Source organism: Erpetoichthys calabaricus, chromosome 6 (assembly GCF_900747795.2).
Source record: "Erpetoichthys calabaricus chromosome 6, fErpCal1.3, whole genome shotgun sequence".
In the NCBI taxonomy this organism is placed as follows: Eukaryota; Metazoa; Chordata; class Cladistia; order Polypteriformes; family Polypteridae; genus Erpetoichthys; species Erpetoichthys calabaricus.
In genome coordinates this window covers 62,246,731-62,263,334 of record NC_041399.2, presented here as the reverse complement: position 1 = coordinate 62,263,334, position 16,604 = coordinate 62,246,731, and the positions used below count along the sequence as shown (strand labels likewise).

Sequence of the window (16,604 nt, the reverse complement as noted above, 5' to 3'; positions counted from 1 at the left end):
TGCAGGTGGCTTGCTAACCTCAAGATTGTGCATTTACTTACACCAACCATAGTACCCAAATTATTTTTCTATTGTTTACCCTCCTCCATAGAAAAATTACAATCCAAAGAAACTAAATTCACTGTAAAAAAATATTGCAGAAACTCCAAGACAAAATGCTTTTTCATGGCATGGTACATACAAAGTAAATGTCTGCTTATTTGGCTAAATAATTACATAATTCAGAAAGGCCCAGTTCTCATTCACAATAACGGCAACAACATTCATTGGTGAAAAATGGGCAATGTGACAAAGACATTCACTGATGAAAGATGTATTTTCTACCATAATATGCACTACATTTTACAGACCAATAACATAAGTCAACATGTATGCTAAGTGAAAGTGAATAAATTATCATGGACTGTCTGAAACAGTACTGCAAAACTTAAACAGTTGTTCTTGTACATTCAGTATGCTAGCTCAAATAGTTAAAAGTGACAACACTTTTAAAAAATGGGCTTGAACATATTACTTCATTGTGTCTGAATATATTTTCATTACACCACACTGGGTGCATTAAGGTAAAACATTTAAATTAAAGCTACTCAGATAAATATTGGATATATATTTAATTAATATTTTGTATCTGCATGTACGTTCTAAATAAATTTCCATAAAATTGTCAACATGTGCACTAACTGCACGCGCCTGGATAATTACTACAAAATGCTCATTTTAATGCAGCTGCCTGCTGCTTAAGCCACCCAGATGTTCAACAAGCTTTGGACATTGGTCACCATTTTTAAAGAGCAAGTCAAACTCAGAATTGCTCTGTTTTAAACAGAAGATGATAGTTCAAATGTGAAAAGTCTGTCTATGCACAACAACATAAAAGTTACCATTCCATAGTCAATTGAGCCTCCTCCAAAAGGAACTAGCAAGCAGGGGGGGAAATTGTGTGACGGACACTTGCAGAGTTGAACTATGCTTTTGGAATTCAGGTCTATTAATAGGGATAAAAATTGCCAAAAACTATGAGTGAAAAACTACTTGCATGCAAAACACACCACCCACACACACACATGCTAGGGCCAATTTGGTGTCAGTCTTCCAAACCTGCAGAAATTGTACTGTGGGAAGAAACCGGAGTACCTGGAGGAAACCCATGCAGTCATGGAGAAAACATGCAAACTTCTCACAGTAAGGACCCAGGACATGAACCCTGTCCTTTTTACTGTGAGGCACTACCACTGCACCACCATGCTACCCAAGAATGCACATTTTAAAACAAAAAAACATCTCATGTATAAGGCAGACTGAGCTGTCTGAGTGACAGCTTTGCAAAACTAGGTTAAACAAATTGTCTAAAATATTTGAAATGTTTGGGTGTTAAAAAAAAAATTTGAATATATGAAAACCCGTTTAATTTTGCAAATTGATTAAATAAAATATTAAAGACAAAAAGTTCAAATAAACCTTTACCCAAAAATTTGGTGAACAAGTACTCGTTCCTCAAATTATCTGGATTATTTGCTCATATTTCTACTGCTCTCATTTTTTTGATGCAGTGTTCTCCCTAGCATCTTTTAGCCAGGCACCCCGCCCGGCTGTCATCTCACGTGACATTGTGAGATGACAGCCGCAGATCTAATGATCTGCAGAGATGGCAAGGGACGAGCAGGCGGCCGGGCAAATATTTTAGAAGCAGAATCGCAAGTTGTGAGGGGGGAGGCGCGGGACGGGATGTTTCCGATCACTCAGTGCTAAAGCTAATAGCGGGGACAGGCGGAGCGGAGTTCACAAGCAAAGAGTATGGGGAGGTGGGACATTACACCTCTGAAAGAATAATGCAAGACCTGCTGGATGTCTTAGCATCAGAAATAAAACCTAACATACTGAAAAATATACACGCTGAAAATTTTTTCAGTATTCTGTGTGATGAAACCAGAGACATCTCAGTTGTAAAACCATTAATTATGTTTGCCAGGTCACTAAAGAGGTCAGAATTAGTTTTGTATCAACCCACAATATGATTGATGGCAAAGCGGAGACTATAAGCAATGCACTGAGTGAGACTATGGACACTCTAATCTGGTTGGACTAGGGTCAGATAGAGCGGCTGTTATGATTGGGAAAGAGAAAGGTGTGGCAAAACCGCTTAAAGATAAAACATCTGGACTCTTGGTCAACTGCTACTGTGTAAACCACCGATTGGCCCTTGCAAGTGCCCAAGCAGCAGCTGCCGTACCTTGTTTAACAAAACTGAATGAAATCTTAAGGCAACTGTTCTATATCTTTGAAAATTCTTCAGTTAGGATGGCAGATTTAACGGAAATTCAAAATATTCCGAACATTCCCCCGATTAAGCTGAAAATGGCCAGTGACACTAGATGGCTGTCTCACGACTTTGCAGTACAGTCTCTACGACAGTGTATGATGAGTGTCATAGCTGCGCTGGAAAGAGGCCACTGAACGAAATGACATCACAGCTGAAGGATTAAGCAGATGTATTAAAAGGTACAACTTTGTTTCCTCTCTGATGATGCTTTTAGACATATTACCTTTGCTGTTCAACTTATCTAAGGCTTGGCAAAGGCAAGACGTCACAATCTCACTGAAATTGGACAATTTTGTGGCGATCAAAATTTTTCTCATCATGGAGTTGAAAGACACTCCTGGGAGTTATTTTCAAAGCCTTCATCATTGTCTGGCAGAAGAATGGTCAGATCTCCACACTGACAACATTCAAAACTGCAATATGTGATAAATACCTAGAGACAGTTGTCAAGCAGCTAGATGCAAGATTCCTTTACATGCCAATTATTTCCAGCTTTTCAAAAGTTTTCAATGCAGAAACTCACGATTCAAGCGAGTCTGCTGAAATTGTTTTCAATCATTACTCCAAAAATGGTAGCCCTCCAATTTTAAAATATGAAAGTAGCAGGCAAAAATGGACAGTTGCGTCAAAAATGATCAGAAGTCAATCATACAAAGACTTCAATCCAAAACAGATTTTACTAAAAATGGCAACGACATCAGAGCTCAGAGTCATTTCTAAATTTAGCTAAACTACCTCATATTCAGCTGTACTCACTGGGATCACTAGCCCAATGTGAAAGGGGATTTTCTGCCCTTAGGGCTCATTTATACTTCACGCTCATAACGCATACGCGCCCGCATCATGGCTGCCACGTGTTTCCAGCCTTCATTTGATGCGTCCTCTAAGCAGGTCCTCAGAATTTAATACGATGTGTGCGCGAGTTGTAGCACCAGCAAAAAGTCGGGGGGCGCAGTGTGCTAAAATTTGGAATGTGACGTCAGAGTCTGTTTACTATCTACATGTGACAGAAAGCCACTTTGTGGATCCTACGAGATCGGTGTGCGCGCTTCGATGTTTGATGAATGGTTTGAAGTGGTGAAGCAAAATGCCGACGTACAGATGCATTCATGGTGCTTTTATATTCAGGCATTGCATATTCCCCGATCATAATGATACAATACATTTTAAAAGTCTCGTATACCATCTTCTGTGCCGTCTTCTTTTCTAGGGCTTCCTCCAGTACTGACAGCAGTGGCAAACGGCAATAGATCGCCACACTGCGCATATTAAATGTATAATATTCCAACTCTCTGCACATTTAGAATCCTCAGACTTATACTTGATATCACTTTCATGATGAAATGCATTGAAGTATGTATGTTACATTTTACAGATAAATCGGTAATTACATTTAAATAATGAATACTGTTAATTACACCCATGTCGGTGACACGGTGGTGGAGCATTAGCGCTGCTGTCTTGCAGGGAGTCAAGTCGCTGATATTCCCTGCCTGGAGTTTACACGTTTTCCTGCTGGATTTCCACAGTGTGCTCCGGTTTCCTTTCAAAGATATGCAGATTTGGTTACACTAAAAAGACGCCAGTGTATGCGCGTGTGCTTGTATTCACCTTGCGATGAGCTGATGCCTCATCCAGGGATTGTTTCAGCCTCATGCCCAATGCTAGCTGAAATGGACAAATCCCTGGACTGATGGATTTAATCATTAAACATCCTTTTCAGAGATATTGCGGTAAGGTGTCTTCGGAATTTAATGGGTGTGTTCCAGGCAATTCACAACACAGTGAAGCCGAACCTGTTCTCCCCGTGATAATATCTTGCACTGCCACCTGGTGGATTCCTCCAGATTTACGTAAAGTACGTGCGCAAGTATAAACAGTAAAACGCTTGAATAGCAGGAGCGTCCGCAGCAGCATGCGTCGTGTAAAGTATAAATCCGGCCTTAAAAGGATCAAGACATGTTTGAGAAATCGCATTAATCAAAGCACGCTAAATAAACTCATGCTGATCTCTTTGGAGGGCCCAGATCCTGGGGACTTTGATTATGGAAAAGCTGCACACAACTGGGCCTCTAGGAAGAAAAGAAGAATAAATATTTAACTGAAGACACCTTCTGCATATGCAAGTTGGCTTTGAAGAATATTTAAAAAAATTTTCTTCATTAGGTTTCCCATACTTTTTTTTCATTGTTTTCACTTTTCTTCCCGACAGCGACAATACGTGTGCCTCTTGGTTTATGTCATAACAATTGTTATTTAAAATTTTTGTTAGGGTTGCAGGATCCTGAATTGGATACTTCTTAAATGTAATAAAAATATTCTGGCACAAGTGTCAAACCTTAAAAAAGGAAGTCATATTGAGCATTGTAAAATAGTAATAATTAACTAATAAAAATAGTGCACATTTAATTTTCCCAACCACCAAATTTCCCTGTCCCACCCCACCCGGCTACTTTTTCATGCCATCCAGCTGTAAAAAAATTCTGGGGAGAACACTGATGTATACATTACTCGGCACCAGACAACATCTTCATTTCAGAGAAAGTAAAATGAATAAAGCATGCTCTTCCATTTGCCAATCTTTCTAGCCAAGCCTCCAACTTTTTATATAATATAAAAAAAAAGAGTTCATACACTATGTGTTAAAAATTATTAACAGTAAATGTGCATTTAATTGGAGTTACACAAAAGAAAAAAAAAAAAAAAAAACTTATTTGAAAATGAAGTTGGACTACTGAAACATTACTGCTTCCAAGAGACACTGCTGTTTGAATGATTTAAACATATTCATAAGAAACCAACAAAAATGGTGGTCAGAATCATAACTATGATAGCCTAAAGAAAAACAAAACAAAAACAAAACAAAAAAAACATAAAACCTGGAGTGCCTTACCAAGACACAGCTATATTAAAAAAATAAATAAAAAAAATGAAAGAAAACAAAGCAAAACAAAACAAGTCACTGACTCAAAAATTAGCATTTTATTCAATCTGTGGGGATCAGAGATGTATAATTTGAATCTGGTACAGATCTGCAAAGCGGCTGTGAAATGTCTTTCCAGTTTTAAAGCTGATTCATTTATTAGTGCCACCTTTTTCAGAACACCCCTTTTTGGTACTAATTTAAACAGTTGTGCTAATTAAGATAATTTATTATCTTTCAATCAAAAATTCCTCACCCTACTTATCAAATCAGTCACTGTGTCGATGTCTCTCTTGCAAGTGAAATTTGGAAATACCTTTTATAATGAAAAGATAAAAACATGCAAAAACTTGAAACCGTAGTCCAATTATACATATACAGGTTTGGTACTTTGTGCACTTCATAGACTACGTCAAAAAACATTATGTACACGCATTTTCTTTACAGTGAAGTATAAATCAAAAGTACCAGAGGTTGACTAAGGCAAATAACAATGGATTAGAACAAAATAAACATTTTTGTAAAATACTATTTCACTTCAGAAAAACAAAAACGATTCTGCTACAAAAATGATGATTTGACAACTCCCTTTATTTGCAACCAGCTGCAGAAGTATTTTTTTTTAAACCAGCTGCACATTTTTTTTTTTTTTTTTTAAATTTAGTGAAAAAAACTATCTAAAAGACTAGCGCACTGTACATTGCTGTTTAGGGGTTTTCTTCAACCCTCAAAGCAAAATTGGAATTTTTCATTCTCTTCCTTCTGGTTTAAATATTTTATTCAAAGAACAGCAGTATGGTATAACCAAAAAGCAAAATGGAGAAGCATACCATAATTAACATACTTCTTCAATTTTGAAATCACTCCAAAAGTCAGTACCCATTAAAGCCTTGAACATAAAACTAATTATTTAGATCCAAAAATGTACAAAAAGGCACATAAAATCCCAGTGCTTCTGTACTGTGAAATTCAAGTGTAACTGAGCGATCTTAATATCAGCGATCCAAACAGTGTCAGTTTACCGATATTCCATTGAGCCCAAACTGGACTGCAGCCTATGCAAAGCCTCCAACAAGCACCTGTGCTAGTAGACTACAAAAGTTAAAGCCTAGCCTTGTGTTCCTTTATGAATATCGGTTTTAAGATGTCCTTGTTCCATACAAAAAGGTTCATTTCACAAGCTTAATTAGTCGTCACTTCCACCATACATGTCTGCAAGTTTCTTAAATCTTGGTCCCCAGTCATTCAGGTAATCATAGTCCTGGTCTCCTCCACTACTTGATGAGTTGAGTGAACTTAATGAACCTGCTGTGGACCCACTGCCCTCATAATCAAAAACCAGCAAAGAGTCATAAGGGGGAGCAGTTGGGTCATTGTCTGCTGCTTTCAGGCCCTGAAAATGCAGAAAACAAAGATGTTACTACATATACTGTTTTTTAAATACATCCAAATATTCTGGCTTAACAGAAAAGGAGATTGCCAAATACTTTTAAAACATGTTGGTACCATTTTAACACAACAGTATATTAAGAACATGGCTGTTACAAAGCATACAGTACATCATGTTTTGATAAAGAAAACAAAGAAGTATTAAATTATGCAAACTACACAAACATATTACAAATTAGACATAGGAAACACATCAAAAGTATGGTACTTTCTATATACCATAGTGTGTCCTATCTTATGCTACTTTGTGCAACAATACTGGGTCACTGGCACAGACCAAAAATAAATAAAAACGTAAAGGATACCAGTTGACCAGGATATGCAGTACTTGTGATTAAATCCAGATTAGTAAATGAATAAATGCAAAATTAAAAACATCTCCTATAAAAACTGCCTGCAGTTGCTTCAAGATATAACTGATTTAATGGAGGAACATCCAGAACTTCATTCATTTCACCGACTTAAAAACTGTAGTTATTGCAAATATACTAATAACCCAATAGTGCTTTACTCACTTAGAATATGGAACCAAATTAGAAAGCATTTTAAGATGGAAAATCTTTTATCGGTGGCACCTCTGCAAGAAAACCACCTCTTTCAACCCTCGCAAACATATCCAGTTTTTAATACCTTAAAAGTTTTGGGATTAAAATGCTCAGAGATCTTTATATAGACAACATATTTGCATCTTTTGAACAATTATGTTCAAAATTCAACCTCCCAGCTACACATTTCTTTCACTATCTTCAAATTAGAAATTTTGTTAAACAGAAATTGCCCAATTTTCCCCACCTCGCACCCTCCAAAATGCTGGAAAAAATACTGCTCAATGCCGAGGAATTAAATACCATTTCCACATTATATAAAATCCTATTAGAGTCCCTACCTTTCAAAGATCCAAGAGGACATTGGGAAGAAGATCTCTTAATCAATATATCAGAAAAGGAGTGGAAGGTAGCAAAGCAGAGAATTCACTCGAGCTCCATATGTGCAAAGCATAGAATTATTCAACTAAAAATTATGTATCAAGCTCATCTGTCTCGCTTAAAACTGTCCAAAATGTTTCCAGGGCAAGATCCAACCTGCGAACGCTGCAACCAAGCTCCTGCCTCACTGGGTCACATGTTCTGGGTCTGCACCAAATTAACATCATTTTGGACAAAAATTTTTAAGTGCCTTTCAGACAGCCTTGGGGTCACAATCCCTCCTAACCCACTAACAGTTGTGTTCGGTGTTCTTCCAGACGGACTTGAAGTGGAAAAGGACAAGCAAACGGTGATTGCATTCACTACACTTTTGGCACGCAGACTTGTTCTGTTAAATTGGAAGAATCCTAACTCTCCTCTGATAAATCAGTCAGTGGGAAACCGACGTTTTATATTATTTGAAATTGGAAAAAATCAAATTCTCAGAGGATCTGTACAAAACTTTTTCAAAACCTGGCAGGATCTGATCAATATTATTTTAGAATAAGAGAAATAACTATTACCGCATTTAATTCCCTTCTCCATCTCTTATTTACATATATATTTATTTCTCCCTTTCTGTCTTATTAAAAAGCCCTAAGCAATTCTCCTCTAGCTAAGCTCTCCTTCTCAGGGGTGGGGTTTGATTTATCTTTAATTTGTTTGGTTATAAATTGATCTATTTGTATGGAATGATTACAATAAAAATTAATAAATTAAAAAAAAAAAAAAAAAACTGTAGGTTGCAGATGTTAAAATACGGTATCAAACAACAAGGTTGCTGTTAAGGTTTACTTAATTGCAAATTTTGTAATCATCTCTCTAAAATAAAGTTTTACATTATAATGAAACGGAAGTTAATTTTTGAGAGACTTAATGGCACTAACATTAGTAGGAAATGTTAAAGTATAGGATTTCAAAATAGGTTACATAAACCTACAACAGAATGAAAAATATAGTTATTAAACTTAATACCATCTCATTCATACAATGAAAACAATATAATGTACATAAGGTGAATCAGAATTAAGAAATTTTGCATTTTTCTCCATGTGTGCATGCCTAACACTAGTGTCCCAACCACTTCACCCGTACTATCGTCTCAATCACTACCCTTAATGCTGATCTATGCACAATCAGATTTGTGTTGCCTGTGTTTTATAGTACTTCAGATTCTGAGTTTAAAATATAATTAAACAAAACACTTAAATATTGCATGTTGAGATTTACTGTAAATAAAATGTAGATATGAATTGTGATTTTGAACGTGCTAGATTCCATGTGGCAAAGTTATAATACTTATCAGTAGATGTTTTATACCTCTTCTTTAGGTTATGTAGGTAAAGATATTTAAGTTTTCCAAACAGCGCAGCCCATGAGTAGGTTGCTTGCAATCATGTAGTGAATAACTTTTTTAAAAAGGCAGTTACTCATAGACATATTTTGGTTAATTTCCAAAACACCTACAGTGGGGGAAAAAAGTACTGAATGCATTAAACGTTTGTTTCAGTAAATATATTTCCAACGATGCTATTTACATGTAATTCTCACCAGACATTGGTATTAACTCAAGTAACCCATAATTATAAAGAATTCACAACATTATAAGTCATAAATAAAAGGTATGTGTAATAAAGTGGAATGACACAGAGAAAAGAATTTAACGTGCTAATTTAATACTTAGTGGAGAAGCTTTTGTTTGTAAAGACAGCTACAAGATGCTTCCTGTGTGAGCACTGAAGGTGACTGGTTTCTTCATACAGGAATACTTACTCCGTACTTATTTCCCCCACTATACATCTCATCCAACCATGAAATTACCGAACTCAACTCTAGTGTTCAGGCACATTCACCTGTACTATTACTATTTGAGTGATAACTCTGCCTGTATCCCAAAATTACCAGTGCATACCTCAAGATCCATGTAGTGTCACTTTTTGATCATTATATTTGTAAATTCTACAATTGTGAATCTTCTATTATCATGGGACAATTCTTTTAAGAAACATTTTTTTTTTTTATTTTGCATTATATTTTTTAACACATTGTTTCCATAATATACACATTATAAAAGCAGTTATCTGGGTACTAAAATGGCTTAAGATGACTTTTTGGATTATACTGATATATAGGTTATGGATGAAAATTTAGTCTGATAATTGTAAAATGTTTGTACTTGCTACTCACACTATACTAGATTGTGAAATGATACTGGCTTTGATAAGTTTTAATGTAAATAAATGAGCATATGTACAATAAGTGACTAGAGAGGAAAACATGAGAACTGATAACAATCAAGGAAGATAAACAGTTTCTACTAAAATTCATATTAAAAGCACCTCTTCAGATACCTGTCAGTTAACAAAAATCCACAGGATGCTAAAGCTGTGCTTCCCATATGGTCACCAAGGGTGGTTGTTAAAACTAATGAATTACATGTCAACACAGATAAATGCAGAAATGTAGTCATCAAGCCCATTGCACCTCAGTTAAAATACCCTTTTGTCTTTTTGTGATAAACCATTTTTACTGGCCATAAATATAAGTAGTGTTTCCTTTCTTTAATGTTGCAGTAAACTTGGGCACTTTAATGCATTAACTTGAAACTCTGACAACACTGAACACATTTCAAGCATCCTACATTTATAAACATAACTTTAAATAACCCCATTATGTATAGTCAACAGTGTTTTCTCTGCAGAGGTTTTATAATTTTACATTTTAAATAAAAATAATTTTACCGACTTACTATAAGCACTTAAAAATGTTTGCACACAATACTGCTCGAGTTGTATTTGAATTTTCAGGATCCTCTATTTTCATATAAAATTCTCTGAGGGTGGATCAATGTCCAAAAAAAGAGTTAGGGGTTTACTTTAATACATAAATTGTAGAGTTTTCAAAAAAGATTCAGACTTTAATATTTCTGTATGCTTAAATTTATTTATTTCTATATTGTAATTAAGCTTCTTTGAGTTATCATTCAATTTCCTCGCTTGTGTCATGCTGGAAGAAAATAAATATTATGAACTTCTATATAAGACAAAATAAAAATCCTCTGGATTGAATTAAGACTATCAACCATATAGTTCTTGATATAATTGTAATGGCAATGCCCAATCATATTTCTTGAGCCATACCAAGAATTAATCAATCTTCCTAGAATTTAAGCGGTACTTTTATACTTCTGAAATTTGTGTGCATCATACTAGGCTATAAGGTGATTCTAAATGCCTTTTCATACAAGGGCCATGTTTACATCCACTGACCAAGAAAGTGTCAAACAATTTTGCAGTAAACACACATAAAAACATTTTTCCCTTCAAAAGTATGTTTTTTTTAATCTGGCTTCAAAAGCACAAAAAAACTCTATAGTTTCTGAAAAGTCACTGCTCTGCATTGTTCACAAAATATAATATTTTTGAACTTGGATTATAAGAATATTGCGAGCATTACAAACTGTGATATACATACTGCATATATTTATTACAACCAACAGGTATCAAACTTAACAGTCAGTAGGAAACCAATTTATTGTAATATATAAAAAAAATTCATTGAACTTCTATAAACCTAGTATTTTGCACATTAAAGATCATAACCACATAATTTACATTACTTTTCCTTTAGCAACCAAGAACCAGGTAGAACCAGAGGTTATCTTTAAATTCTTTACTGGTTTAATTATGAGCCAAACATGAAATATATCTAGGCATGGTTCATTATAATGCATTATATGGTACCAGAGGCCAGTGATGTTTTAGTCACTGGCCAACTATAGCCTGTAACATTAGAGCATGTATCTGAAGCTGTATTTCTTTATTCTGTATTTTTCCATCACTTTCTCTTTGAATGTTTTCTACCTTATTCAAAAAAATTTAACAAGTGTAAATTCAAAATAACAAGTGTACTAAAATGCAAACTGAGAATGTTCAACCTGAAAAATACCCTAACAGAGAAGCCGATAACTGCTCTGGGGAAGGGGGGGGGAGGGGGAACAGAATAATAAAATGAATAATAATCATACTTTCAAACCTATTACACGTGTTCACCATGAAAGTAATTCCTTTAGACTTTAGTTCCTGCTTGTAATGAAATACTACCTTAAACCAGGGAATTGGCTTACTCTGATCCTCTGTGCTAATGGAAACATGGCATTTATTTACATCATTTAAGTTATGTGATGCAAATATATACAACTACCTACTACTATGTTACTTTATTGTCAAATACTGATATACACAGACACACACTTTACTTAAATACAAGGGCTGATCAGCATGCTCTGCTCCTGACACACTTCATATGCACATGTATTATGTCAAGTATTGTCAAACCAATATCCATTTTGCCTAGGATGGCATAAAAACTAAGAGGTTAGAAAGCTGACCCATGACAATGCTCCTGCTAACATATCCTAGGATTGTAGTGACCACTATCCAGAGTGCAAAGTCTAGTTATCCATCTTCCCTATTCTCCAGACTGAGCCTTCAGCAACAATCAATTATTCCCAGATCTAAAAAAAATACCTGTATTTTAGCAGCAATTCTGAGGCTATTATGACCGGATCTAATCAACATTTTAGAATAAGCTTCCATTTTGGGGAAAATAATACCCTTCATTTCTTGCTCCTTTTATAGAGTAGCTTTGGTTGCTGGCTCCTCCCGCTTTCTGTTGGGTGGGAGTGTAATTTTGCTTTGATTTGTTAAAATTGACTTGACTGTATGGAATGTTATCCGTTTATAATTGAAATGCAAGTGGAGTAAGAGCACTTTTTCTCCACAGGGCAATGAACCAGTTGAGGTAGTCTGAACATAGTCATCTCCTTGGTAGCTAATAATTATACAAGGCACTGTCCACTGAAACCTACACTATTGGCTGAAATACTTCCTCACAACATGACAGATCTGTCACCACGCTTGACAAAGGCTACAGATAGGCATCAATGTACTATTTCTGTAATACTGGTGTGATTGTGGCCAGAACTAATAAATTTGGATGAATATCTCCATAAGACTTTTTGACATTGGTTGTCATGGAGATGTAAGGATTTTTGCATAATGTAGTCTCTTCAGCTGGTTCTCTTCCCATAAGAATGGACTATATCTTTTAAGAAATCTATGCATTGTTGATGCCTGAAAACTAAGACTCTCTAAGACCCTAAAGAAAGACCACTGGATTTCCTTCTACACTTTAAAGAACTGATATTAAGTATTGTTCCTCAGATATAGACTTCCACTGCATTTTCTGTCTTCAGCTTCAAGAGGTATTTCAAGATTCTTTATGACAGCTTGAACACTACATCCTACAAATCTTGTTTGGTGTGCTATTGCTTGCTGACTATAGCCTAGCTGATATAAAACTATAATGGTGTCAAAGTATGTTTACTTAACCATTTCTAAACTCCTTCTCGAGGCACTGCATTATTTATGGTTTATAACCCATTACATATCTTAATTTGCCAAAATGCATCTGCCTAAACCACTAGATGTGGCTAATGAATTAAAACTGCACTTTAATTAGCATGATCACACAGAAAAACAATTTTGGTCTTATTTACCTCTCCAATAAAATCTCCAATATCCCCCGGGTGAGGAGCAGCCGATCTTACAGGATACTGTGGTTCAGCATGGATTGGTCTCTCATCAAGACGTCTAATTCCCACAGGTTTAATGGCATCCGGCTCAATCGTATCAGGCTGTTGAAGCTGGCTCAGGTCATAATCCTGCATAGCAGATGGGAAACAATGAAAAACCACCTGTTCTAAACAAAATGTTTAAGTATACACATGGTACTGAGGCACGCTCTCATGTTAAATTCCAAATGTTTACATTTCAAGTAATAGAGGTCAACGAATTTGGTGTCATTAAAACATTAAGTGGTACTAAAAAATGAAAATTAGAAAACATAACTGCTATAAATTTAAGTGTATAAAACAAAAAGAAATTACTGTAGAACAGCTTCTTAAGTTGTGAAGCTGTTTAATTATAGTAAAGCCATATGCATCTCTCTTATCAGCAAAGACAACTTTGATAATGTGCAGTGCGATCAGTGGCACAAGGCAAATTCAGGACCCAAGAAGGTTTTATGAGAGGGGAAGTGGCATGCTATGGCAGTGATGATGCACACCAATGTGTAAAGTGAGGAGGCAGCAAGTACTTCAACTTCTTTGGACACCCCTGCAAAAGGGCTAAAGACAGGGGCAACCAAGGGAGAAGGAGAAACCTGGAAGAAAATGGCCATTCCTTCCCAAGGTGTTAAATTGGCAGGCAACCCAGCAGATGTCAAAAATTGAGATTTTTTTTTTTTTTTAAAGATGAAAACCATTTAGGAAATTACAAAACTGTTAACACCTAAGAGCCAGCCACAGAACCCCCCACCCCCCAAACACAATGCACTTTACAGATAAAATGACATTTCAGTATAGCGCTCTTGTCAAACTGCATGTCAATACTATAAATCAAAATTGCACAACAGCATGAAGGCAAGTATTTATAAATAGAAAAGCAACCTCTGACAGACCAGGTATAGTAAGACGGGTTGCAGAACATGACACTCTTCCTCATTTTACATAATCTGATTAAATTGTATAACGAGAACATCATTCTATATACAGTTATTGTTCCTTAACTATCAACTTTCATAAAACTAACAATTGATGCAATGGTATGTTTACATTCTGGCAGCAAGTAAAGTACAGAGAAAGCCTGAGACTTAAATATTAATAATGTGTGAAATAAGTGTTAAAATATTATTTGACATGAAACCAAGAATGCTCTAAGTACAATAAGAAATATTTATCTTCAAATATAACAGTTGTCAATGTTCATTTGCTGATTTAACAGTTATGACCCTTGACAGCTTGGCTTGCAGCGCCTATGTTTTCTGATTATACAGTGCATCCGGAAAGTATTCATAGCGCATCACTTTTTCCACCTTTTGTTATGTTACATTAAATTCATTTTTTTCCTCAGAATTCTACACACAACACCCCATAATGACAATGTGAAAAGAGTTTACTTGAGATTTTTGCAAATTTATTAAAAATAAAAAAATTGAGAAAGCACATGTACATAAGTATTCACAGCCTTTGCCATGAAGCTCAAAATTGAGCTCAGGTGCATCCTGTTTCCCCTGATCATCCTTGAGATGTTTCTGCAGCTTAATTGGAGTCCACCTGTGGTAAATTCAGTTGATTGGACATGATTTGGAAAGGCACACACCTGTCTATATAAGGTCCCACAGTTGACAGTTCATGTCAGAGCACAAACCAAGCATGAAGTCAAAGGAATTGTCTGTAGACCTCCGAGACAGGATTGTCTTGAAGCACAAATCTGGGGAAGGTTACAGAAAAATTTCTGCTGCTTTGAAGGTCCCAATGAGCACAGTGGCCTCCATCATCCATAAGTAGAAGAAGTTCAAAACCACCAGGACTCTTTCTAGAGGTGGCCGGCCATCTACACTGAGCAATCGGGGGAGAAGGGCCTTAGTCAGGGAGGTGAACAAGAACCCGATGGTCACTCTACTCTGTCAGAGCTCCAGAGGTCCTCTGTGGAGACAGGAGAACCTTCCAGAAGGACAACCATCTCTGCAGCAATCCACCAATCAGGCCTGTACGGTAGAGTGGCCAGACAGAAGCTACTCCTTAGTAAAAGGCACATGGCAGCCCGCCTGGAGTTTGCCAAAAGGCACCTGAAGGACTCTCACACCATGAAAAAGAAAATTCTCTGGTCTGATGAGACAAAGATTGAACACTTTGGTGTGAATGCCAGGCGTCACGTTTGGAGGAAACCAGGCACCGCTCATCACCAGGCCAATACCATCCCTACAGTGAAGCATGGTGGTGGCAGCATCATGCTGTGGGGATGTTTTTCAGCGGCAGGGACTGGGAGACTAGTCAGGATAAAGGGAAAGATGACTGCAGCAATGTACAGAGAAATCCTGGATGAAAACCTGCTCCAGAGTGCTCTTGACCTCAGACTGGGGCAACGGTTCATCTTTCAGCAGGACAAAGACCCTAAGCACACAGCCAAGATATCAAAGGAGTGGCTTCAGGACAACTCTGTGAATGTCCTTGAGTGGCCCACCCAGAGCCCAGACTTGAATCCGATTGAACATCTCTGGAGAGATCTTAAAATGGCTGTGCACTGATGCTTCCCATCCAACCTGATGGAGCTTCAGAGGTGCTGCAAAGAGGAATTGGCGAAACTGGCCAAGGATAGGTGCCAAGCTTGTGGCATCATATTCAAAAAGACTTGAGGCTGTAATTGCTGCCAAAGGTGCATCGACAAAGTATTGAGCAAAGGCTGTGAATACTTATGTTCATGTGATTTCTCAGGTTTTTTTTTTTGTTTTTTTTTAAATAAATTTGCAAAAACCTCAAAACTTTTTTCACGTTGTCATTATGGGGTGTTGTGTGTAGAATTTGGAGGAAAAAAATGAATTTAATCTATTTTGGAATAAGGCTGCAACATAACAAAATGTGGAAAAAGTGATGCGCTGTGAATACTTTCCAGATGCACTGTAGTAGGTTGTTGGTGCAGTATACTAATCTCCCTTCAACCACTTTTGAAGTTTTATTACTTACTAGCCAACCCGCGGCGTAGATTTTTAAGCACAGGGAAAAAATTAACATTTGAAAAATCTGTAATTTAATAAACCACCAAGAAAAGTAACATTGTAACAATGTCCGTGACTGAAAACTGGAGGACCGCCATCACGCCTTCTCCTCCCAGAGCGAGGGACGGGTTAGGGGAACGGTGCTCGGGCGCGGAGGGTGGAACGGGAGGGGGGGGGGGGGGGAGGACGCCCATTCCGCCCCCTCCGTCATGCTAGTCTGCTGATTTCTCGTTCAGTATGCACTGCCTGCTCATGTGCCCACCCCCAACTCGTCCCCTGAGTCGTTTTCGTCTTTGCACAGTCCACATGCACCTGTGAGTCACGTAGA

General features: G+C 36.9%; 1 protein-coding gene across 1 annotated transcript in view; it reads right to left on the bottom strand.

Moving 5' to 3' along the window:
- Nucleotides 1–5,279: 5,279 nt before the first annotated feature.
- cdh2 (cadherin 2, type 1, N-cadherin (neuronal)) overlaps nt 5,280–16,604 on the bottom strand; it is a 125,088-nt gene continuing 113,763 nt past the window's right edge. The window contains exons 15-16 of the mRNA XM_028803632.2: nt 13,218–13,382; nt 5,280–6,636 (exon numbers count right to left, since the gene is read on the bottom strand). Coding sequence (XP_028659465.1) covers nt 6,430–6,636; nt 13,218–13,382 — 372 coding nt within the window. The 3' untranslated portion in view covers nt 5,280–6,429. The remainder of the gene's footprint in view (nt 6,637–13,217; nt 13,383–16,604) is intronic.